Genomic DNA, 24,995 nt, shown 5'->3' with positions numbered 1-24,995 from the left:
AAAAAAAGAGAAAGAAATGCTAATTCTATTTTGTTGATAACCAAGTTGCAGTAAAGTTTTAATTAGTACCTAACTCTGAAAAGGACAGTATAGCAAATGGAGCTCAATTTGTTAAAGGTAGCCTGGGAGCCCTGGGCTTACTTTGAGGACAGTAGGATTATGAGATATGAGAACAGAAAGGAAATATAATTTCAAGTAATTATTAAAGGATAATCAAATCATTTCTGGGAGTGTTTATAAGGATTTTCTCTTTTAAATGTTTTTTAGATCATCAGTGCATGGAGTTTCATTTGATATTTCTTTTGATAAAGAAAATACTGTACCCAGATCCACTCCAAATCGAGGAATCACTCGTTCTATTAGTAATGAAGGACTTACTCTGAACAATAATCGTCTGTCTAAAAATATTAGGAAAAATTTGTCCTTCAAGCCAGTAAATGGAGAAGAGGAAGCAGAAAGCATTGAAGAAGAACTTAATATAGACTCTCACAGTGACCTCAGATCTTACATGCCCCGTAATACAAATGAACTTAATTCTAATGAGAATATTCATTACAAGCTTCCAAACGGAGCTTTACAAAATAGAGTACTTCTAGATGAGTTTGGCAATCCGATTGAGACACCAAGCATTGAAGAAGCATTACAAATAATTCATGATACTGAAAAATCTCCCCATACATCTCAGCCAGACCAGATTGCTAATGGCTTCTTTCTTCATAACCAGGAAATGAGTATCCTAAATTCAAACATCAAGCTAAATCAGTCTAGTCCTGATAACATAACTGATACAAAAGGTGCCTTGAGTCCCATAACTGATAATACTGAGGTAGACACTGGAATTCATGTTCCTTCAGAAGACATCCCTGAAACTATGGACGAAGATTCTTCTTTGAGAGATTATACTGTAAGCTTAGACTCTGACATGGATGATGCATCTAAATTTCTTCAGGATTATGATATTCGAACCTGCAACCCCAGAGAAGCTCTGAGTCCTTGTCCGAGTACCGTAAGTACCAAGTCTCAGCCAGGTAGCAGTGCTTCTTCTAGTTCTGGCGTTAAAATGACCAGCTTTGCTGAACAGAAATTCAGGAAACTGAATCATACTGATGGAAAAAGTAGCGGAAGCAGTTCTCAGAAAACTACACCAGAGGGCTCTGAACTTAACATCCCTCACGTGGTTGCTTGGGGACAAATTCCAGAAGAAACAGGCCTTGCACAAGGACGGGACACTACCCAGCTGTTGGCCTCTGAAATGGTGCATCTCAGGATGAAACTTGAAGAAAAGAGACGTGCTATAGAAGCCCAGAAGAAGAAAATGGAGGCTGCTTTTACTAAACAGAGGCAGAAAATGGGAAGGACGGCATTTCTTACTGTCGTGAAAAAGAAAGGGGAAGGGATTTCCCCTCTTCGAGAGGAAGCAGCCGGTGCAGAAGATGAGAAAGTATATACTGATCGAGCAAAAGAAAAGGATCTGCAAAAGGCTAATGGACAGAGGAGTAAGTCTCTGGCAGATATAAAAGAAAGCATGGAGAATCCTCAAGCAAAATGGCTAAAGTCTCCAACCACACCCGTTGATCCAGAGAAGCAGTGGAACCTGGCAGGCCCCTCGGAGGAAACTTTAAATGAAGGAGAGATCTTAGAATATACGAAGTCCATTGAAAAGTTAAATTCCTCTCTGCATTTTCTCCAACAAGAAATGCAGCGCTTGTCCCTTCAGCAGGAGATGTTAATGCAAATGAGGGAGCAGCAGTCCTGGGTGATTTCACCTCCTCAGCCCTCTCCACAAAAACAGATTCGAGATTTTAAACCTTCCAGGCAGGCAGGCCTGTCATCAACCATTGCACCCTTTTCGTCAGACTCCCCCCGTCCTACCCATCCATCTCCACAGTCTTCCAACAGGAAGAGCACATCTTTTTCTGTTAAGAATCAAAGGACTCCTAGGCCAAATGAATTAAAAATAACACCTTTGAATCGAACACTGACACCCCCTCGGTCTGTGGATAGTCTCCCTCGGTTACGGAGGTTTTCACCAAGTCAAGTTCCTATTCAGACTAGGTCATTTGTGTGTTTTGGGGATGATGGAGAACCTCAGTTAAAGGAATCTAAACCTAAGGAAGAAGTTAAAAAGGAGGAATTAGAACCCAGAGGGACCATGGGAGAACATGTACATAACCCGGAAGAAAAGAAGATCAAGCCTCTTGAGTCCACAGTTTCTGAAGTCCTGTCGCAGCCTATCACAGAGACTGTACGCCTGACGCCAAATGAGGACCAGCTGAACCAACCCTCAGAGCCTCCTCCTAAACCTGTTTTCCCACCTGCTGCTCCTAAAAATGTTAATCTGATTGAAGTTTCCCTCTCAGATCTGAAACCTCCTGAAAAGGCTGATGTATCTGTTGAAAAGTATGATGGAGAAAGTGATAAGGAACAATTTGATGATGACCAGAAAGTATGCTGTGGATTCTTTTTTAAGGTAATACTAATCTTCCTAGTTTTAGGCATAGTCGTGAGATGAATGTAGCTTTTGTTGTCATCCCTTTTGCTGCCATTAACCCTGAAATAAACTTTGGGGCTCCCCTTGGTGGACCCTAGTAACATTAAAGCACAGTGAACAGGCGTCCTCTCACCACAGCCACCAGACAGGTTTAGATACACGCTGGTCTTGCTCCTCTGCCTCTCTCGCTCACTTTCACAAAAGCTTTTTAAAAAACGTTAAACTATTTGGATTTCTTCAAAGAGTTTTTCAACTGCCAGTTTGTGAAAAGTGCATAACCTTGCATTGTATGTAAGTATATTTTTTGTTTCGTTACAGTTTTCAAATTTTTACAATCTTTCCTTATGTTCTGTTTCTTAAAAATCTTTTTTAAAAAATGTATATATATGTATATCTATATGGGGGCGCCTGGGTGGCTCGGTTGGGCATCCTACTCTTGGTTGCAGCTCAGGTCATGTTCTCACGGTACATGGGTTTGAGTCCCATATCAGGCTCTGAGCTGACAGTGCAGAGCCTGCTTGGGATTCTCTCTTAGACCCTACCCTGCTACTTACTCTCTCTCAAAATAAATAAACTACGATTTTTTTTAAATTTTTTTAAAATGTTTTTGTNTTTTTTTTTTTTGAGAGAGAGTGCAAGTGAGCAAGGGCAGAGAGAGAAGTGGGGCTCACCTGAGGCTTGTGTTCACCCAGAGAGGGGGCTGGAGCTCACCTGATGTGGGACTCAAACTCACGAACTGTGAGATCATGACCTGACCTGAAGTCAGATGCTTAACAACTGAGCCACCCCGACACCCCAAGGCGAAACACTTAAAAACAACATACATAGTTTGAACAGTTATCATTGAAATAGCTCCTTTAAAAGCACTGGATAAAGTTCAAGCATATGACTCCTAATCTTAATCTTGATATTGGATTTAACATACTATGGTCATCTAACACAAATATTGAATGATATCATCTCTTGATGGTGAAGATATTAAAATTTATCATAGGTATTGGAAAAATAAGAAAAGTCTAGAAATGTTTTAACATTTTTCTAATTATCATCCATTTTCTTCATCTTTATGTTATCCTGTATTTTCCAAATTACCTATAGGAAAGAATATGTATTTTTTAATCAGAAACACGTGAATGTGATCCTTATGGTTGTTTAACTATAGGACTAATAATGTATTTCTGATCATCTCTGGTCCTATATAGCTCCACAGTGTGGAATACAGAGAAAAAAAGACAATACCCAATAGCATTGGTTTATAATTAAGATTTTAAAATGAGGGCTGCCTGGGTGGCTCAGTCAGTTAAGCGTCTGACTTCAGCTCAGGTCATGATCTCCTGGTCCATGGGTTCAACCCCTATGTGGGGCTCTATGCTGACAGCTCAGACCCTGGAGCCTGCTTCAGATCCTGTGTCTCCCTCTCTCTCTTTCCCTTCCCCACTCATATTGTGTTTCTCTCTGTCTCAATAATAATAAACATTAAAAATTTTTTCAAAAAAATAAACATTAAAAGAAAATTTTTAAAAAAGCATTTTAAATTGAAATGGCATTCCTACTGGAATAAGAATGCTAGAATATTGAAATGATTACAATTGTTAGTTGTACTTTTGGTTATTTAATATTAGAAATTTATAACTTATTTTAAAGTTGATCTCAGGGTGATTACCCTTTTAATGTTCAGAAATTTGAATGTAAGTCATATTTTGTCTCTTAACCATGTAAAATGACTACTTTTTAATTGAATAGATAGAGTTTACTAATTTTAGAGACCCTTGCTATCCCTGTTCCTTGCAGAGAAAGGAACACAAAGGGGAGAAAATGCCTTAGTGTCAAATGGGCAGCACATCTGTACCTTCATTTCTATCCCATCATTTATATGATAGAACTGTATAGTTAATTTTTTGGTACTTGAGTTTTCTTTATCGAGCATGTATTTTAAATAAAATTTTAATACTATTTTCTTAAAGATTTTAAATGTGGGACTGCTCAGACTCACTACCCTGAGATCAAGAGTCACATGCCCTTCCGACTGAGCCAGCCAGGCGCCCCAATTTTAATGCAGTTTTAAAAAACCGAGGGGAAACTTATTAGGGTTCAAAAAATCCTGTCTTTATTTCCTTTTTATGGTTGTTCTTTGTGAACTTCATAGGTGTGGAAAACATGTAATTAATTAATTTCTAGAATGTGTTCATATATGGTGGGGTTGGAATAAGGATGATAGATAGTTCATATTTTCAGTTATAAATGTGACCACGAAAATGAGAATACAGGTGCCTACAGCATTTCACGTTTTTCAATGAAATTCCTACTTAGGATGATCAAAAAGCAGAAAATGATATGGCAATGAAACGGGCAGCTTTGTTGGAGAAGCGACTACGGAGGGAGAAGGAGACTCAGCTTCGGAAGCAACAGCTGGAAGCGGAAATGGAGCATAAGAAAGAAGAGACGAGGTAACAGACAACTGATGCTTATTTCTGGTGCTTTTTAGAAGCTACTTTATGTTCATAAAGTATTGGTTGCTTATATAATTTTATCCTAAGTTTAAGGCAGTAAAGTTCTCCAGAAACCTTAATTTAAAATAACTTCATGGGTTTTTACATATCAACATATTTTTTAAAGCACTTACTAATGGTATGTTTATGCATATTTTAATGATCTAAATTATCTCAAGTATATTTTAACCAAACCATTTTTTCCATAGGTGCTGAAATATAACAATTCTCCTTTCTCACACCACATACTCTCCAATGTCTGGTTTCTTTAGTATGCAGAGTAAGAAATTTAACCATTTGGTTTCTTAGGCGTAAAACTGAGGAAGAGCGCCAGAAGAAGGAAGATGAGAGAGCGCGCAGGGAATTTATCAGACAAGAATACATGAGGCGAAAACAACTGAAGCTAATGGAAGACATGGATACAGTAATTAAACCCCGTCCTCAAATAGCAAAACAAAAAAAACAGCGTCCCAAATCTATCCACAGAGACCATATTGAATCTCCTAAAACACCAATAAAAGGTCCTCCAGGTAACACAGCTTACCATGAAGAGTCTGTTCATAAAAAAAAAACACCAGCCTGCTCTGTCATACTAACTCAACTGTGCTTTGGTATGCTAAATTGGATGCACCATTTGAGATGATGCATGCTCTTCTTTGGAAAACCAAAATGAGCAAATGTAGTTTTTAATGACTTGATGTGTTATGTGTGCATGCATATATTCAATAGAACAAATGTGAATGCCGAAATATGCAATTAAGTACTAACCTAGTAGGGGACTCTGCCCTCAGATGTAATCTCTCTGAATTATTAGCTAGCCTTTCCATACTTGTACATTTAAAGATAAACACTGTGTGCATGGAAATATGGAGAAACAACACATTGGTATAATAAGGATTATATAAACAAAGTTCAGGAGTCCCTCCGTTAAGACAGAAATGGTCAAATGTCCAAATCTATAATTTTTGGAACTTAGAGAATGTGTCTTTTCTTAAAATTCCACACACATAATCATTTATTTTACAAAAAAAAATATTTTATTAAAACTAAACACTGTGGAGAATTTTAGAGCATTCCCATAGTTATTCTAAAGTTGATGGAAAATAACAGAACATTGTCTGTTTAGAGACCTCTTTTGTTAACATTTTTCTTATGATTACAGTATCAGTGTCATATTTCCACCTTCCTTTTGGAATAACTCCTAACAACAATTAGTTTTACTGTTATTTCTTAAAAGTAGGTTTATTGCTAATTTTATTTTTTTAATGTTTATTTCTTTATTTTGAGAGAGTGCGTGTGCACATGAGCGGGTTGGGGGGGCAGAGAGAGAATCCCAAGCAGGTTCCACAGTGTTAGGTCAGACCCCATCACAGGGCTCAGTCGCAAAAACCATGAGATCACAACCTGAGGTGAAATCAAGAGTCAGATGCTTAACCGACTGAGCCACCCAGGCGCCCCCTTTCATTGCTAATTTTAAATAAATTGTACATATATGCATGCAAGCATATTATGTGTTTAGATTAAAAGAAAAAAAAACTACAGAAGCTCAGTTTTCATGTGCTGGTGTTCTCTAATGAACAGACTCTTTTCTAGCTGCTCCTTTTAAATTTCTAATTTTGTCTTTATTCAGGATCACGAATTTATCGTGTTTTTTCAGTCTCTAGCCTTTCTTTGGCATCACTGAACACAGGTGATAACGAGAGTGTGCATTCAGGCAAGAGGACTCCAAGGTAAATCCAAAATGTGAACATTTTTCATAGGAAAGAGTATGTTTCCCACAGTTATGTTGTATTTTATAATGAATGAATCATTAGCACCAATTTTTTGGTTTTGCTGACTGGGACTCTGTGTTTTCATTAAAAGAAATTTACATATAAACAAGTATCATTTTGGCTACTTATCTTTTAGAATTTTAGTTACTGACATTGATAAGGTACTTTTTATAAATGATAAAACATTAACAGTAATTGCTGATATGATTGTGATAAAATCAGTGTGCAGAAATAGTACATCTCTTATGTAAGTGCCAGCCTCTCTAGCCTATTTCCCATGCAGTATAGTTTCTTCCCCTTAGAATATTTCTGAAGTAGGTTGCCTAACTTAGGAAAGATCTCTTTTGTACCACGGTCTCTGCGGATGTAGATTAGAAACTAAACATCCTATCTTATTACATTGTACTATAAAAACCACATAAAAAGACGACGTTTGTAGTGACAGGCTTCAGCGTTGAGTTTTAATCTTTGTATTACCATCCTAATCCAGTAACTGCCGATTTTCATATGGAAAAGAGTCATCCTTTCAGTCAACAAGGACTTAAGGAGTGAGTGCCTGCTGCGTCCAGACACCTGGATGTATAGCTAGGAGTAAGACAGTTACGCCATCTTTTGATTTTTAAGCCTCCAGGTTGATTTTGGCTGGTACTTTCACATATACCCTTCTGGCCCCCACATGTTCTTCTTTTGTTTGAGACATAAAAAATATTTTATTTACCACTTAGATCTGAGTCTGTAGAAGGCTTCTTGTCTCCAAGTCGTTGTGGCAGTCGAAATGGGGAAAAGGACTGGGAAAATGCATCAACAACTTCTTCAGTGGCTTCTGGAACAGAATACACAGGTTAGTGTCTGTTCATTTTTAGGGAGACATTTTAATTTAACACAGTCATGAGAATAAATACAGGCTATACTGAAGTTTCTCTTGGTCTAGACATGGGAAAGTATGATCAAGAACACTGAATGCAGATAGTCCCTTTCAGGGAGGTCAGTTTCAGTAATACAGTTAGGGAGATAGTGACTTGTCCCAGATGAACTGAGATCAGTTTGTAACAAAATTAGCAATAACATTTACACCTCATCCCTCTACTTTCTTTAAAATGATGGCCATTTTTGTGTTGTGGCTTGGGTCTGAAGAGAGGCTCTAGCGGCAATCCATAGGTCCTAAGTACTGAGAAAAGGCTAGAATCCACAAAGGCCTCTCTAACATTGGGATTTCAGGTATCTAGAGCTGTTCATCTTTAAAACATATTAAGGGGGACACTTGGCTGACTCAGTCGGTAGAGCATGTGACCCTCATCTAGGGGCTGTGAGTTTGAGCAACCCCAAGTTGGGTGTAGAGCCTACTAAAAAAAAAGTATTAAGGAGCTCTAAAAGATAAGAAGTCACTAAACCCAGAAGAGCATCTAGCCTCACATATCTCTGTTAGGTCCTCTTCCAGCCTTTGTTTGGGCAAGCATTACTGAAACAAAAGCAAATTGAAGAACAGAAGGTAGGTAAGATGCTTTTAAAGAAATGCAGCAGGAGAGAAAATGAGAAGAAACTGAGATCTGAAGTGGAAAGGCAGAGGACATGCAGGGGGGAGGGCAGTGGAGAGTGCCTCCAGTCTGCTGGTGATCCACTGGAAATGGAAGCCCCACGAAGGTCTAAGGAGGCTAGAACTTGCTCACTTTCCATGTGTACTTCACTCTGCCACTTTCCCCCCTCCCTATTCTGTGGCTTTTAATGGCTTCCTCCTGTGGCCAGTTTGACAGCCTTTAATACCTGGAATTGGACAGTGTTTTCTTGGTTTTCCCTCTGCTTCTATGTTAGGTTCATTTAACAGTCATGTTTGCCAGGGCTGTTCCAAACCCAGAGCTGCAGAACTGCAGTGATGTGCAGGACGAGCTCCTGCCGTAGGCCTTTTGGAACCGCTCCACTGTCAGGAATTACACAAGCTGTAAAACCATTGGCAGGTTGATATGAGCCATGATCGGAGTAATTTATATCCCAGAAATAGGGAAATGCCCATTTTTCTCCCCAAAAAACTGGTTTCTTAGCTCACTGCTGAGTGTAAGGCACAGACCTTGCTTCCAGGATGGAGTTGAATTAGTATAAGTAGGAGACTTCATAGTAGGAAGTTCCCTTCATAGTAGGAATGTTCCAGGAAAATGGCAAAAAGTGCTTCTGTGCTTTCCACACCAAGGAGTATCATTGGTTAAAGAAAGCAAATGCTTAAAAAACTAATATATGTGGAAGAAGAAAAAGATGAAGCTTTTTCTTATCTTTTGAAAAGGTATAATTGCTCATGGATCCATTCTGCTTTAAGTTCACCAATAACCTTATCAGCCTTGTGGAAGGTGAAGCAGACAGTGTGACCACTGGAGCAATAGCTAATTTCCAGCACTAGTCTCCCAGAGCAGCATTGGGAATAGCCTCAAGATATATCCCTGTGTGGATAAAACTGTTCTGATTGGAGTATATACCACTCAGAGGAGAGGCCTTCAAACACAGAATTTGATTTTTTTTGTTATGGTGTTTCCTCAGTACAGGAACAATTATATCATTTAAACATAGTAGTATGTCTCACGTAGGAATGGTATTTTTATTTTGCTTCTAAATTTGTACTACAGGACCAAAGCTCTACAAAGAACCCAGTGCAAAATCCAATAAGCACATAATACAAAATGCTTTAGCTCATTGCTGTTTGGCTGGAAAAGTAAATGAAGGTCAGAAGAAAAAAATACTGGAGGTAAGCATGTTTGCATAAGAATTAAATTTGGCAACACTGTAAAATTGTAAGAGTCTTTCCTATCAGTCCAAGAGAAAATGCTCTTCATCCCCTCCTAGGATTTCAACAGCATATAAAAGATCTGTACTACATGTTAATTTTAGATTGAATTAGTTCACTTTCAAATAGAGTTCTAGAAGACTGAATACTTAATTATTAAGATTGGGATAGATTTAGATGATGATGTAAAATCATAAATTCTTTTTTTGCCCAGAGTCACTCATTCATGTTTCATAAATGTAGATAGCATAATTTTCCTTTTTTAAAATGTGGCTATATTGCAAAGGAGATCATCAGTGCCTGGTTTGTTAATGGTTGTTTGACCAAGATCAACATTTAGCAGATATTCCTACACCAGAGGTACCCGGCTGGCTGCTGGTTAAGTGTCTGACTCTTGATTTTGCCTCAGGTCATGAGCTCATGGTTCATGAGTTCAAGCCCCACATCAGGCTCCGCACAGACAGTGCAGTACCTGCTTGGAATTCTTGCTCTCTCTCCCCCTCAAAATAAACAAATAAACATTAAAAAAAAAAGTTTCCTACATGATAATATTCACACAGATCCAACCGAACCTCAGAAGTAATGTGGTCACATACATTTTAAATTAAAACGTAGTTTGCTTTTACAATATATGTTTATTTTGGCTATTCAGAATTATAATTATATAAATTTTATACAGCAAAATGTTTGAGTTTTTATTGTTTTGTTTTTGTTTTTTCTTCTAAAGGAAATGGAGAAGTCAGATGCCAACAACTTTTTAATCTTGTTCCGGGATTCAGGCTGCCAATTCAGGTCTTTGTATACTTATTGCCCAGAAACTGAAGAAATTAATAAACTGACTGGGATAGGCCCTAAGTCTATCACTAAGAAAATGATTGAGGGACTTTACAAATACAATTCTGACAGGAAACAGTTTAGCCACATACCTGCTAAAACTTTATCTGCCAGTGTTGATGCAATTACCATTCACAGTCATTTATGGCAGAGCAAGAGACCAGTAACACCCAAAAAACTTCTACCCACTAAAGCATAGGAGTTGGGAAGTACTTGCTTCAGAACATTTATGGTAAATTTGCACTTCATCTTTCCTGCCTGTAGAAAATCTTTCTAATTGCCAACAAGACTTTTATTAATTGAAACTGAACATTAAGCTCTGTTGTCACGAACAACTGGAATGTAAACCACAGTATTCTGGAGCGCGGAAGATTCTGACCTAGGTGGTAAGTCCAAGTGATGAAGGAGATGTTCTGATTTACAAACGGAGATTTGTGTCATCGGGTTACCTGCTTGATATTAGACATACTGAAGCACTGAATTCTCATAGACCCTGGTTGGACTTATGGTTGAAATATGGCTAAGATTACAAATTATGTGTTTTATTTGTTCCTCTTTTTTTAAAACTTTTAATGTACATGCTTGTCTTCAGATAGTTTATTTTGCTCTTTTTCTCTCCTGGGGGTTTATTTTAAGCCACCTTTGTGTTTTGTTTCACGTGGAGACCATGAGCGTAGGAAACGCGCCTTCAGAGGTAACTCGCACCTTTCTTCTGATGCTAAGAGAAACACTAGTGTTTAGTTTCACGGTAACCTTCATGTTATAATGGTGTTAGAGCATTTACAAGAATTATTCTAAGTATTTACAATTCCGTATTTATTATTCACTCAAGTATTAACATTTCTCTATTAAATAAGAGGAGGTATTGTAAAGAGCTGCTAGTAGGTTCGCTTTAAACCACATGAGCTTAACCAAGAATATGTATAAGAAATTGCTGATTAAATCAGTGCTGTTTTTACACCACTTCTGGCCAACTCAGAATAATTTAGATTGTTCTTTTAACAAAAAAGGCTTTCTATCTCTTTTAAAGTCAGTCACTTTATAAGCTGGCAGAAGTAACGACACTTTGAGAGTAGTCTTTCAATCTGAAGATGTAGGACTTCCTGCCACAGTTCTCAAGAGGTCTTTACATTATATTTATAACTGATATAAAAATTATATTTAGAATTTTTAAACATGTACAAAGGGCTACATTTTAATTTTAAAATAGCTTCACATTATTTTACTTATATTGAGTTTTTCTTTTTTTATCCTTTTCAAGTGGAACAGCTTAGATTAAAGTACACACTTGAAATCTTCATGATCATTCGTTCCTTTAACAATGTATATCAGAGGGTTAGTTGGGGAAAAACTTCATTCTCAGGAAAAGACTTGAATGATTATGTGACCCTGTTATGTTTCAGTGTTGTGATAACTGTGTAAACGTAGAGGGGAGAGACAGTATTGTATCATAAATGAGATGCGGGGTTTGTTTTCTTTTGTGGGAAGTAGAGACTAAAATATATACATTTCTCTAATCGAGTTGTTTAGAGAAATAACTAATATCTCATATGATGTATTTACTTATTTTAAAAGAGAATAGGAATGAGATGTCCCTGAACTGTACTTTTCTATTATTATAAGGCCTTTAGGCATCAGTGCATCTGGTTTATCAACATTTTCTCAAACGCTGTCAATATTTTACTGTAATTTATGTTCTTATATTTATGTATATTTGTTAAAACTGTAAAGAAAATTTCAATTTTTTTCCAATACCTGTGCAAGATCTATGTGTAGCTCAAAACTATTTGTGACCTACTGTTTGCATGTAAGAGACCAGGATATGTAACTCTTATATTTTAAGTGTATACATATTGTGTATATAATATATGAATATTAAGAATGGGGAATTGCACATTTTACCTTTCAGACAACAGTTTCTATCACAGAAGGAAATGACTGTCAGATACATGTTTAGATTAAGACTAGTTTAAAAAAAAAAAGTAAACCTAATCAAAAATGCAGTAAATAATAGTCAAAAGGAGAATAAGCACTTTACATTACTAAATTTGCTCTTTTCAATCAAATTTCCCTTATCAAATCCATCTCCTTTGTGGGATTACCTGGCCATTAAATTTTTAAAAATTGGATGCAAGACAATGGAGGGACTGTTTAAAACTAAGTAGGACCACCCTTTTCTTCAATTTATGTGTGTCCAACAATGAATGTCCATAATGTCTAAAGGTAGAATGTGAACATTGCCACAAAAGTTCATTGCTCTCAGTATATAATATTTTACTTTATTAATACAGAAGGAATATGGATATATTTCTTGAAGTCTGCAGATTTTTTTTATTATGGTGCAGCTTTTTAAAAAAAATTATGTTTTAAAAATTATACAGATGAAAATTATGCCATTTCATAAAGTCTGAAGATTTCCATCAACCTCATTGAAACACACTGGTGCTTTCATCATTGGAGGTCAAAGTATTATGACAATTATTCAGTTAAGTTTTGCCAAACACTTCTCATGGTTTCCAGTGCAGCCTGTCAGATTCTGCTGTTTGACACAGTTTGGAAAGCTTTTCATTCCTCTTGACTTTTCCATTTTGTTTCCGAATGACTGTTAGTTTTTATTTGGCTGTTTAAGGCCAAATTCACCTTTTTAATTATGGTTTCATGAACACTGTTGGGCAATGTACAGTGTATGGTGTGTTTACCTGTCCACTTGAGAGCATTGCTTACAGGTTTTTTTAAGATGCTGTGCTGTAAAATACTGTCATATTTGCTATTTCCTGGTACAGTGTAGTTTTTCCCCTTTCATTTGAATAAAAAGCATGGCACCAAATGACTCCTTTTCTGTTTCCTGGATAAAGTGTGTTTTTCCCCCTAATATCTGAATGTGGGTGAACTCACCATATAGTTTTTATATCTCTTAACTCATGTTTACATGTAACAGTTTGAATACTCCTAAGAGGCATCTTTTGACAGTATCGGACATTGAATGCTGACTTAGGCAGTGTTAAAAAGTCTCGTAATTCTCTGTGCTTAGTTCACACCATCTACATAGTGGTGTATAAATGCTGGTGTTCATTTTACATTAATTCTGACCAGGTTAAATCACTTCCTTTTGGTGAATCATTAAATTGTGCCAGAATTAACACTCTGTACCTTGGAAATTGAATGGCTAATGAACTCACTGTAGTCAAAACAGTTCTTGATTTACTCTAAGTTTCACTTTGATTNCTAGAAATAAATAAAACATTAAAAAAAAAAAAAAGAAAGAAAAAAAAAGGTCTAATAACAAAACAACAAAATCTTCATACTTAATTATATACCTGAAGAAATATCTGTTGTTGCTAAATAGAAGCATGGCTCTCTACCTTTAGATCCTTTGACAGGGTACTCAAACCTCAGAACAGAGCTATACTTCCACGATACTTTCTAATACTGTAATTTTCAGAAACAAAAATATTTAACCATAAGACTCAGGCAGTATTAGAGAAGTATATACAAACCAAGGTGCCCTAGAACCCACCCATAATTTAAGAGTGTGTTCCATGATCTGGCTCCCTGATAGCTCTTAACTATCAGGTAGTTAGAGGAAAGGTAGGCAGGTAGGCAGAGGAAAATGTTCTGTAGTGAATAGGAACGTTTTTATTTTGTGACCTGTCCACACAGAGAACAAAGAATGACATCCAGTAAAAGAAACGTAGCTGTAATACTCTGACCTAGGAATCACGCACTGGAAAAACACATCTATAAAATGAATGTGAAGTTCCATCATCCCTCAGAAGTGCACAGATGCTTAAAATATAGATCTGTATCTCATTAAATGGCAGTTTTGCTTTTAAAAGCAGCCAGTGAAAACTGCCATATCATTTCAGGGAGCGGTATGCGCGCCTGGGGCCGTGCGCCCCGCGCTGCTCTTCCCGCAAGGCTCTCTAGCGTCTAGCTTCGGTCGTCCGCTCCTGGCATGTGTCATGTGCAAGCCTGCCGGCACCTCAACTTGCAAGTCCAGACGCTTGGACAGCGAGCATTAGTCTGTGCTTCTGCTTAACGTCACTGTGGTGTTTGCAACCAAACTTCCCTCTATCCACGGTGGCTTATATTTATGTCAGAAAAAGAAAAAAAATGACTTCTTTCACTTTCCATTGAAGAAGATAAAAGCAAATGAGTTGACAAAAAAATGTTTTAAGACCCATGAAGGCTTTTTTTTTTTTTTTTACACCTGTTAAGCAAAGCCACTATGGAACTTAAAACACTGATGTGTTTTATTCTGCTTAACTAACTCGGTCCGTTATTTTACGTGGCTGATCTTGTTCCTTCCTTCAGTAGCCTCTGTTGGCATCAGAAGTATCACAGGGCTAAACGACACACGGTATGTGTCGTTTGCTGTACCATGAGTTTACAATTACATTCAGCTGCAGTGATTCCTGACCCCACCCAGTTATTCAGACCTCGTGGTTTGCGTGTTTATATGAGAAAGGAAATGAGGCTCTCCAGCCTAAAGCAAATAGGATCTCTTCACTTTAATACTGCTTTAGGATTTTAAGTTTCTCTTTTTTATAATTTAAAAAAATTTTTTTGCGTTCTGTGAAGAGCCATTAACATCTCCATTTCAGAGATAAGGTTGATGAGGCTTAAAAGCTCAGTTAACTGGCCAGGGACGCAAAGCTAGGAGGTGGCAGCATCACAGCTGGAGTCTAAACTTGATTTCAGATCCCCTTCACTGTGCCACACAGTGCATGTTTTCCATGGCTCTAATAAAAATACTTAAAAGTCTGGGGGTGCCTGGGTGGCTCAGTTGGTTAAGTGTCTGACTTCGACTCAGGCCATGATCTACGGTCTGTGAGTTCAAGCCCGGTATCAGGCTCTGTTCCGACAGCTCAGAGCCTGGAGCCTACTTTGGATTCTGTGTCTCCCTCTGTCTCCCTCAAAAGTAATCATTAAAAAATTTTTAATAAAAAAATACTTAAAAGTATGACAGTTGCACTAGTAACAGATTTACTATTGATGGAAAACGGAGAATTTGCCTAATAACTGTAACCAGCATCAACACAACAATAGCTAATACCAGACTAGTGTGCACCTGTACTCTCAAACATTTAGACTTCCTAAGAATACAAGGGAGAAATTACAGGGGTGGTGGAAATAAATGAATTCTGCTAGCAGGTTGATCAGATTTATCCAGAAAATAGTAATTAGGTACAAGAGACTAACTAGGTCACAAAGACGGGGACTCTTCCATCAAGGAGCCCACTGGCAGTGGATGCGGTTAGACCTTTACAAACATCTGACAAACTCTGTGCTCTAATAGAGTGTGGACCCAAAGTAAAGGGCAGATAAACCCTTTTCTTGTTAACATTTAAGAGGTTCTTGTTTGTTAAGCAGGCTCACTCTTAACCAAAACTAACTTTAAAAAAGACTGTAAAACTGTACACTATCAACCAATAAGATGCCACATCCTAGTGTTCTTCACACTTGAGTTTTGAATCACAGAGACATCAGTTCTGGCAATCGAGCCTTAAAGTTTATGATCATCAACATTTGACAAAGCTGGCTGATTGTAAACTGCATCTGCTTCACTTCCTTAGCCAGAGGCAGCAGTTATTGCACTGTTCTCGCTCCTCTGCTGTCCCCTCCTACTAGACACAAAAAAGCTGGGTATGCAGTCTCGTCAGAGGCCTGACCTTGAACACCTGAGAAGACCATGGATCCATGGGTGCACAGGAGACCGTTCATACTTGGATTCTTTATTCTTACATTCAGTGCCTAGACACAATAGTTGTTCAAAAATTATTTGTCAAATGAATAAATTAAAGAAGCCTGCCTCATTCTGCCTGGGCCAACTTGAAAATCACACCCCAAATTTAGTTTGATTTCTGCTAGGCCACCACAAATTTCCTACTATAGATATTTCCACCCTAAAAATATAAATTCTGTGTTGACTTCCCTGGCCCGAGTCCCCGTGGTTCACACATACCATTTCAGGGGACCCAAGTGCAGCTTGAAAATTCAAACCACTGGTGGCTGTGACAGCGACGTTCTGATTTCCTGCTTTCTCTCTTAGCTCCTCATACTCTGCCCCTGCCCGAATTATGGCTCAGTTCTCCTTCATGCCCTGCTCATCCCTGCTAGCCTCCGTCCAAGAAGGCCTTCAGTATCAACTCCGCCAACACCTCTGCACACGATCACCATCTTCCGGAAGCTCCCTGCGGCCCCACCCATGCATCCAACCTCCATCTCCGCCTTTCAGCTGGACGTTCCACTGTCCTCAACTTAACCTCACAAAACCAGTATCAACCTCCCAGTAAAACCAACTCCTTCCTGGCACAGATCTAGCCACCATGGCTGAAACCTTTCACCTCTTCTCTTACTCCCTCCTCTTTCCCACATGGAAGGCGCCTCATGCCTGGACGACCACCAAATCCCGTCAGTCCTCACATTTCTAATCTGTTCTGTATCTTCACTGCCACCAGTTTCATGTCCGGGCAGCTAAACTCTGCAAGAGCATCCCATTACAGTAGTCCTTCTGTAACTCCACTGTTGCCCACAAACACGTCCTGCCAACTGCTGCTCCATTTTCCTAAAACACTGCTTTTACCTCGTCAGCCCCACCACTCAAAAACTCCCACAGGGCCTTATCATCACGGTATAAACCTCAGACTCCTGAGATCAGCATTTAAAGCCCTCACAGGCTTGCCCCAACTTGGCTTTTCAGCAACATCACAGTATCTGATAGTCAAATACCCAATAGGCATACCAAAACTCAGGAAAAAACTGACATTTCAAGATAAGATATCAAAGTACTCATGAGAAATAATAGTGATTGGGATGAGAGAGGAAGGGGCTGGGGTGTTGTGATTTGTATCCTTTCAGCGCTTGGGACCACTGAAGGTCTCACCCCTGTTTTTCATGTTGCTCCTTCCTGTACACAGACCTCTTCAGAGAGGCTGACCTGCTGTGACCTTGATATAAGGCAGGATATCACAGTCGGCCTCATGTCAAAGATATGTGTATGTTATAGGTCATTTTCTCTAATAATGTGTGAGCTGCTTGAAAGGAAGCACCGTGACATAATTTTCTTTGTGTCCATAATATTATCTGACAGAGTGCTTGGGGCGCCTGGGTGGCTCAGTCAGTGAAATGGCCAACTCTCGATTTTGGCTCAGGTCATGGTCTGGCAGTTCGTAGGTTGGAGCCCCACACCGGGCTCTGCGCTGACACTGGAGCCTGCTTGGGATTCTCTCTCTTTCAAAATAAATAAATTTTAAAAAATTAAAAAAAGAAAGGTGCTTGCCCCATGGTAGGAAGGGACGGTTGACAGTCAGTCTGAACTGGAGGTGACCCTAGAAACTGGCTTCCCTGGTCAGTGGCAGAAATCACAGCACTGCTGGGGGGAGTCCTACTGGAGGCACAGGGAACACTGCCGAATTCCTCCCGCAAATAACTGGAAATGCACACTCACTTTCCCACGCCAGCTTTCTGTGAAATCACTGAAAAGTTACTGACGAGTCCTAGTTTAGAAGCTTCTGTGGGCAGAATCATTACAAAGAGAAAATGTTACTTCCTTTCCAAACAAATTCTGGGTCCATTTTTATATTGAGGGACTTCCCTGCTGCTTGTCTTTGAAGTCTCTGATGGGTTTGTTTTCTGCCTTGAAAAGAACCTTTGAGCTGTGGAGACCTGCAGGGGAGGGCCGATGGGAGCCTTACATTCCTTGAAAGCCACACTCTTCCCCTCACCCTCCGCTTCCATCCTAACTCCTCCCCCAGACCTCCTAAGGGCCCACAATGAAGTCTGGAGGAGATCAGGCCCGAGACCATTACACAGCTGTGGGCCACAAGGCTTTCACACTGAGTCACCCCTCAGCAGCATGAGCTGAAGCCCAAACGCTCATGTCTAACTCAGACGCTGTCCTTTCCCGGCCACCCCATATTTAGTACCTTGAAAGTTTCGGAAATAAACATCTGAAACATTCTGCGTGGCCTCTGGCATCCAGGGTGGGGTCCCTTCCCTGGTGTGTACCCGCCTTCCCTCAGGTGGTGAGGCTGCAGGGCAGGGGCAAGAACTGTCCTTGCCCTCTCTCACCTACTACCCAGCCACACACGCACATACACACACGTTCTCCTCTGGGACTCGGGGATGCGGTCTGTGGGAAACCTCATCTTGGCAGCCAGTCAGGAATAGTGAATCAAATAGAGGACTCCCCACTCCCAGTTCAGTAACTCATCAAGAGAGGGTGTGGACGCACAGGAGACGCGGCTTTCAAGGTTCTCCTCCCACTCAGGACTCCAGCGCCGTTAACCTCCCTGTCCGCCGCGACTGAACTGGGGGTAATGCTGCCTGCCTGTGCTCTGGGCCTGTCGGCAGTTTGTCGGCAGCACTCTGTCACTCTGTGAAATTCATCATCGGTGACACCAGGTCCAGGGAACTCTGGTTGTCTGAGACTTGAAGCCACCCTCCCCCCAAGGGGATTATCTCCTTCTGGATTCCTACCGCAATTCCAAAACTATTTGCTGATCACTCACTGTGTGCAAAGAAAGTACCATGTCCTGGAGGGGAGAAGTGGCGCAAGGAGTGGGTCTGCCATCAAGACAGGTGGAAATGAGGGGAGCCTTAAGTGATGCANCACCAAATGCCTGCTCAGACCCTGCTCGGATGGGGCCAACATGATCTTCATGACACCCAATCAGGTACATATAATCACAGCCATTTGAAGATGTAGAAACTGGAGCCCAGGATCACACCACTGTCAAGTTATAAAGTGATACAGAAGCCAGACTCGCGCTACTAGTAATCTGGCCTGTTCTGTTTGTTCCCTGACCACAAGCAGACACGATATATACGATATGTGTTTAATAAATTCGACATCACAACACAGAGAGCAAGGCTTAAAAAAATATTATTAATTGAATAGTGTTGGGAAAATTGGACAAAAATCTTAAAAAAAATTAAACTTCAGGTAGATTAAAAAAGGTGCTAGAAAATTATTTTTTTTTTAATTTTTAATGTTATATTTATTTCTGAGAGAGAGAGAGAGAGAGGCAGCGTGAGCAGGGGAGGGTTAGAGAGAGAGGGAGATACAGAATGTGAAGCAGCCTCCAGGCTCTGAGCTAGCTGCCAGCACAGAGCCCGACACGGGGCTCGAACCCACAAACGGTGAGATCATGACCTGAGCCGAAGTCAGACACTTAACTGACTGAGCAACCCAGGCACCCCTAGAAAATTATTTTTAACAAGAATACAATTGAATGTTTTACATCAAAGAAAAAGTAACATACTGAACTCTGAAGTTGCTAAGAGCTACAAGTTTGACTATATGAAAATGTAAAACTAAAAAAAAAGAAAAAGAGCTAAGGAAAAAGTCTGGAAACATATTGGAAGTAAATGGGACAATGCTTAACCCTAAGTAGTTCATATAAATAAAAATTATATAAGATAATAGTAGATAAATGTATGAAGGACATGATTAGACAGTTCACATAAGAGGAATTAAGTAGAGAAAGACTTTCAATCTTATTTACATTCAAATAAATGTAAATTAAAATGAGGAACCACTTTTTACCTCAATACCTATTAAAGTGGAAAAAGTGTATTTTACTAATGAATAAATATTTCTGACAGCGCTGTGCTGAAGCCGGTACCCTCATACAATGCCATACTATTAGTCATCACTATAAGCATCTATCAAACCATTTTTCACAGCCTTTGACCTTATACTATGAAAACAATGTGAAAGAAAAAGTTCCTAAGGGCAACTATTTGTTACAAATCTCTGTAACAGTAAAAACAACACTAGAAAAATCCAACATGTTAAAAATCCAAGTATATGAAGCAGACTAGAAAAATGTGGATTTATATGGCATTAATTGAAAAAAAAAAGCATACTATAAAAGTATGTACATTCTAATTACAAATGACTCCAAAAGAGCTGTGTTTAAAAAAAAAATGTGGAGAAGATCTGAAATGGAATGGAAAAAAAATAAAATCCAAGAATATGGGATTACAAATAAATTATCTCCTCTGATCGGAAAGAAATTCACCAAAATGCAGCACCAGGACAGAGTGGGTTTGGCTCATTTTATATTCCGCAATCTAGTTACACTTTTATCATGAAAAAGGCAAATGCAACGTTCAAAATGTTTCCTAAAGGTTAAAACTCTGTGTATAGAAAAATTAAAATTGAGGGGAAAAGCTGTAAGAGCTTACATATATAGCTCATAAAGGGGCAGAAATAAAAGAAACCCACCCTTGAAAGTAACCTAGTTCAAAGCATTGGGTATTAGGTACGTTGTTCTCAGGCTGGTACCCATCATGGTGATGGACAGAGACAAGCTCTGTGGGCAGAACAAAGTCGGTCCAGAGAGAGGAAGGCCCGTAAGGGACGGAGGCCAGAAAAGGCTCCCAAGGGCGAGACAGAAAGAGGGAAAGACCACTTCTGCTTTGCTTTATTGACACCTGTCAGAGACTGGCCAAGATTCTTAGCTGAGCAGGATGAATATTCTATTCACTGACTTGTTTCTAATCCTGTGGGGAGTCCCCCAGAGGAGACAGGACAGCAGTATTGTGGAGTTGACCTGGTCACTGAAAGTTGGATAGACATCTACCCAGCCTTCGATGCCTCCTCCCATCCAGAAGGGTCCACAAAGGCCCTCAGGACTTGGCCATAGCCCAGAGAATCCGCCACATGCTCTGGGCCACAGACTTCCCCTGGCGATGCGACCACAGGCCCAGGAAGCAAGAATTGCTGTGTTTTTAATAAACAACCTACTTCTCCTTCCCCCTCAACCCCCTGCCTATGCTTCCCCCTCAGTCCCCTGCCCCATTCTTCTTTGTCACCTGGCGGTTTCCTGGCGCACTCCTCTCTGGCTTTCACGATCACTCATGCTCTCCCTGCCCTAGACTGACGGTGCCCAAGGGGAGGCGAAGTCCAACAGCGCTGGGCCCGGCCCTGATCGTCTCCGGGCTCAGGCAAGCGAGCACTGCCCTTGCCAGCCTTCCAGGGAAGGAGGCTGCAGCCCCCTAGGCCATCCAGCCTAGGTGTCACTCACCAGCAACCGCGTGACCAGACGTTAGAAAAGCTGCTCTGAATCACCAGCCGCCCACAGCTTTGCACCCTCTCTGGGTGGTCTTCAGAGGAAACTCCAGCCTGAGGTTTGGAGGCCCATGGAGTGACGGGCCAGAAACCAGTGACTGATTCCCTGGCCTCTTCTCTTCTGCAGTGTGCCTTTCCCCCCCCCTTCTAATTGGCTGGGGAGAAGCAGTCTTGACAAGAATAGCCTGGACACAGACACGCCCGACTCTCCTTAAGCTTTCCCTCCCTGGGCATCCCCATGGACCACAGGACCTCGAGCTAGGGTGACCGTGTGTCCGTGTGCCCAGAACAATCCTGGTTTGTGGCCTGAGTTATTTATCATAGATCCTCTTTCACTCTCAGAAGTGCCCTGGTTTGGATCATACATTATTTCATCGCCCGGCCTCAAATGAACAAGAAACAGAATACATACACGCACAAGCCTCTCTGTGTTCCCAGGCCCAATGAATGGCATTCATACAGTTTCCAAACACAGTCACCCCAGGCCCATCTTTTGACTCCTCTCTGCTGACACCCAGGATGTTACAAAGGTCTCTTGAATAGATCCTCGCTTTTCTGTCCCCGCTGCCAGTAACCTATTTCAGATGCTCCCTATTCCCACGCAAATAATTATAACAGTCCACTCTGGGGTCCCCATGGCCTGGGCCTCTACCCTGTCCAATCCATAGTTCTGCCAGTGACCCTTTCAAAACAGACAGATGCCATGCCCTACTCACGAAGGCCCAGAGGCTCTCCACTACCCACAGAATGAAATCAAGATCGCCCTGTGATGTGCTCCCTGCTTCCTCTCCTGCCGCCCTCCTCACACCCTGGGCTCTGGTCACCCCGGGCCCATGCACCCTTCAACTCTTTCCTGGACCTAAATTCAAGGGCTATCTCCTGGGAGGCCTCTTCTGATGGTCCCTTCCCATCAGAAGTAACTGTTCTCTAACCTCGAAGAGAACTTTGCTTTTCACATTTATCAGTTTGACCTCTGGCGTGTTGGCCACTGCCCATACTGCATGTGTATCCATCTCCCCTGCCTAAACAACGAACTTCTAAGGTCCAGGTGGCGTCTCTCTCTCAATGCCTGAAACAGTGTCTGCCACATGAAGGAGCTCACTGTTAAGTGAACTGAATCAAATAAAATTGATAATCCACCTCAAATTTTTTACACCAGGGTGCCAAAGAGGTCAGTCATTCATTCCTGGTGACAGTGTGGTGGGGTCTGGAGGGCACACAATCTGAAACACGGGTTCCAGCACAGCATCTTGTGGGAGGGACGTCTGCTGAGAAGAATTCGGACACAGAACAAAAGCAAAGATAAACAAGCAGGACCACGCCACAATAAAGAGCCTTTGCGCAGCAAAGGAAGCCACCAACAAAATGAAAAAGCAACCTACCAAATGGGAGAAGATATTTGCAAATGATATATCTGATATGGAGTTAACACCCAATATACATAAAGAACTTAATGCAGCTCAACACCCAAAAGCAAAAATAATCCAATTTTATTTTTTTTGGATTATCATCCCATTTTATTTTTATTTATTTTTTTAAATAGTTTATTGTCAAGTTGGTTTCCATATAACACCCAGTGCTCATCCCAAGTGCCCTCCTCCATGCCCATCACCCCCCTTCCCCTCCCCCCCCTTAGCCCTCAGTCTGTTCTAGGCATTCAAGAGTCTCTCATGGTTTGCTTTCCTCCCTCTCCCCAACTATTTTTCCACTTCTCCTCCCCCATGCTCCTCCGTTAAGTTCCTTCTAATAATCCAATTTTAAAAACGGGCAGAGGATCTGAGCAAACACTTTTCTAAAGAAGACATACAGATGGCTAACACACATGAAAAGATACTCAATATCACTAATCATCAAGGAACTGCAAATCAAAAACACAATGAGAGATCACCTCACACCAGTCAGAACGGCTAATACCAAAAAGACAAGAAATGACAAGCGTTGGCGAGGATGTGGAGGAAAGGGAGCCTCTGCACTGCTGGTGGGAATGCAAACCGGTGCAGCCACTGTGGAAACCAGTACGGTGGGTCCTCAATAAAAACAAATATCACACATTTGGGTATCTACCCAGAAAAAATGAAAACACTAATTCAAAAAGATACTTACACTCCTATGTTCATTACAGCATTATTTACAATAGTCCAGATATGGAAGCAAGTTGTTTCTATTGATAGACAAATCAACAAATGTACACACACACACGAATTTATATATATACTCTCATTGTATGTAATGAAATATTAATCAGCCATAAAAAAGACTAAGATCCTGCCAAGTGAAATATTCAGAGAAAAGCAAATGCCATTTGATTTCACTTATATATGGGATCTAAAAAAAAAAAAAGAATAAACAACAGAAATAGACTCACAAATACAGAGAACCCATGGTCGCGGAAGAGGAGGAAGGTTGGAGGGTGGCATATTAGGTAGTAAGAAGTACAAACTTCCAGTAATAAAACAAGTCACAGGCATGAAAACTACAGCACAGGGAATGTAGTCAGTAATACAGTAACAATGATAACTACACTTGTGGTGAGCACTATGTAATTGCCAAATCACTCTGTTGTACACTGGAAACTAATACTGTATGTCAACTATACTTCACTAATAGAATTTTTTTTTTAAAAAAGATAAAAAAAGGATCCGGACCTAACTGGAGTTGCCCCAAACCCCTGATGTAGGAAGCGTACACCATGATAAAAGGCTTCTGCACAACCAAGGAAATCATCAACAAAACAAAACGGGGAGAAGAAAGGGCACCTTCTGGAGAAAGGGTGAACCTTCTCACCCATCCTCTCCTCTGGGGCCACCATTCCTTTCAAAGTCAGGCATCATTCCTACCCTTTCAGCAATCTTCCCCTGACTCCCTCAGTACTTAAGGGATTTCATCTTCCTCTAAACTCCTGACTCCTAACTGAAGACAACTAATCTGTTGCTAAATTGGGTACCATTGGAGTCATTCTTTGTACTGAGCTTACTTCTGTGTCTGCCTTAATAGGTAGGTTTTGCCAGATGAGGGCAGGTGGAGAAGGGCTGGGACTGCAATCCCAGGCTCTGCTCCAATCGAGCTGGTTAGCTCTCCCTCTCTGGCGTAAAACCTTCCCACGTGGCTCCAAGAAGACTTGATTTGGTCAGAAAAGCCGCTGTTTGAGAAGACAATTAGCTTGGCTTCCCAGGAGTTGCACAACAGCGGAAGCTCTCTGACGGCCAATGCCTGGTTAGGAGGTAGGCCCGAAGCCACAGGCTCCCCAGTTCACCCCGACCCCACTGGCCACTAGATAGCAGAACCCCTCTTTCCGGGAGGACAGGTGGACCCGCAGCAGGCTGAGGCCCCAGCCTTACAAAACCCTCAGCTGGACTTCTATGCCCTTGACCCTAATAAAACTAGAGAAAACAGCTGCACGGAGCAGGGGAAGGAGCGAAGTAGGGGTGAGAAGGGATGAAGGCTGCTGGGCACCCACTAGACATCAGCCCCGAGGCCTTCTCCTCGGAGGATCCAGCCGGGACGCCCCTTCTACCAGGTCCCTGTCTTTCCCCTGGGACCAGCCCCAAACCGTAGGCCTCTA

General features: G+C 40.7%; 1 protein-coding gene and 1 long non-coding RNA gene across 8 annotated transcripts in view; one reads left to right on the top strand and one right to left on the bottom strand.

The window, feature by feature from the left end:
* The window catches only part of CAMSAP2 (calmodulin regulated spectrin associated protein family member 2), a 114,213-nt gene extending 101,030 nt beyond the window's left edge, over positions 1 to 13,183 (top strand). For 2 of the 7 annotated variants that reach the window (XM_077771932.1, XM_077771937.1), the window contains 7 exons: positions 268 to 2,470; positions 4,802 to 4,938; positions 5,290 to 5,510; positions 6,638 to 6,710; positions 7,478 to 7,593; positions 9,362 to 9,480; positions 10,247 to 13,183. In XM_077771932.1, the coding sequence (XP_077628058.1) occupies positions 268 to 2,470; positions 4,802 to 4,938; positions 5,290 to 5,510; positions 6,638 to 6,710; positions 7,478 to 7,593; positions 9,362 to 9,480; positions 10,247 to 10,552 (3,175 nt within the window). In that variant the 3' untranslated portion in view covers positions 10,553 to 13,183. Of the gene's footprint in view, positions 1 to 267; positions 2,471 to 4,801; positions 4,939 to 5,289; positions 5,511 to 6,610; positions 6,711 to 7,477; positions 7,594 to 9,361; positions 9,481 to 10,246 lie in introns of all 7 variants that reach the window. The other 5 variants (XM_077771931.1, XM_077771936.1, XM_077771934.1 and 2 more) reach the window with 4 other exon arrangements.
* Positions 1 to 21,690, bottom strand: part of LOC144238185 (uncharacterized) — a 34,895-nt gene extending 13,205 nt beyond the window's left edge. The window contains exons 1-2 of the long non-coding RNA XR_013337038.1: positions 21,390 to 21,690; positions 7,471 to 7,575 (exon numbers count right to left, since the gene is read on the bottom strand). This is a non-coding gene — a long non-coding RNA (uncharacterized LOC144238185). The remainder of the gene's footprint in view (positions 1 to 7,470; positions 7,576 to 21,389) is intronic.
* Between the last annotated feature and the right edge of the window lie 3,305 nt (positions 21,691 to 24,995).

Source organism: Crocuta crocuta, unplaced genomic scaffold (assembly GCF_008692635.1).
Source record: "Crocuta crocuta isolate KB4526 unplaced genomic scaffold, BGI_CrCroc_1.0 scaffold318, whole genome shotgun sequence".
In the NCBI taxonomy this organism is placed as follows: domain Eukaryota; kingdom Metazoa; phylum Chordata; class Mammalia; order Carnivora; family Hyaenidae; genus Crocuta; species Crocuta crocuta.
This window is presented reverse-complemented; position numbering and strand designations above follow the sequence as displayed.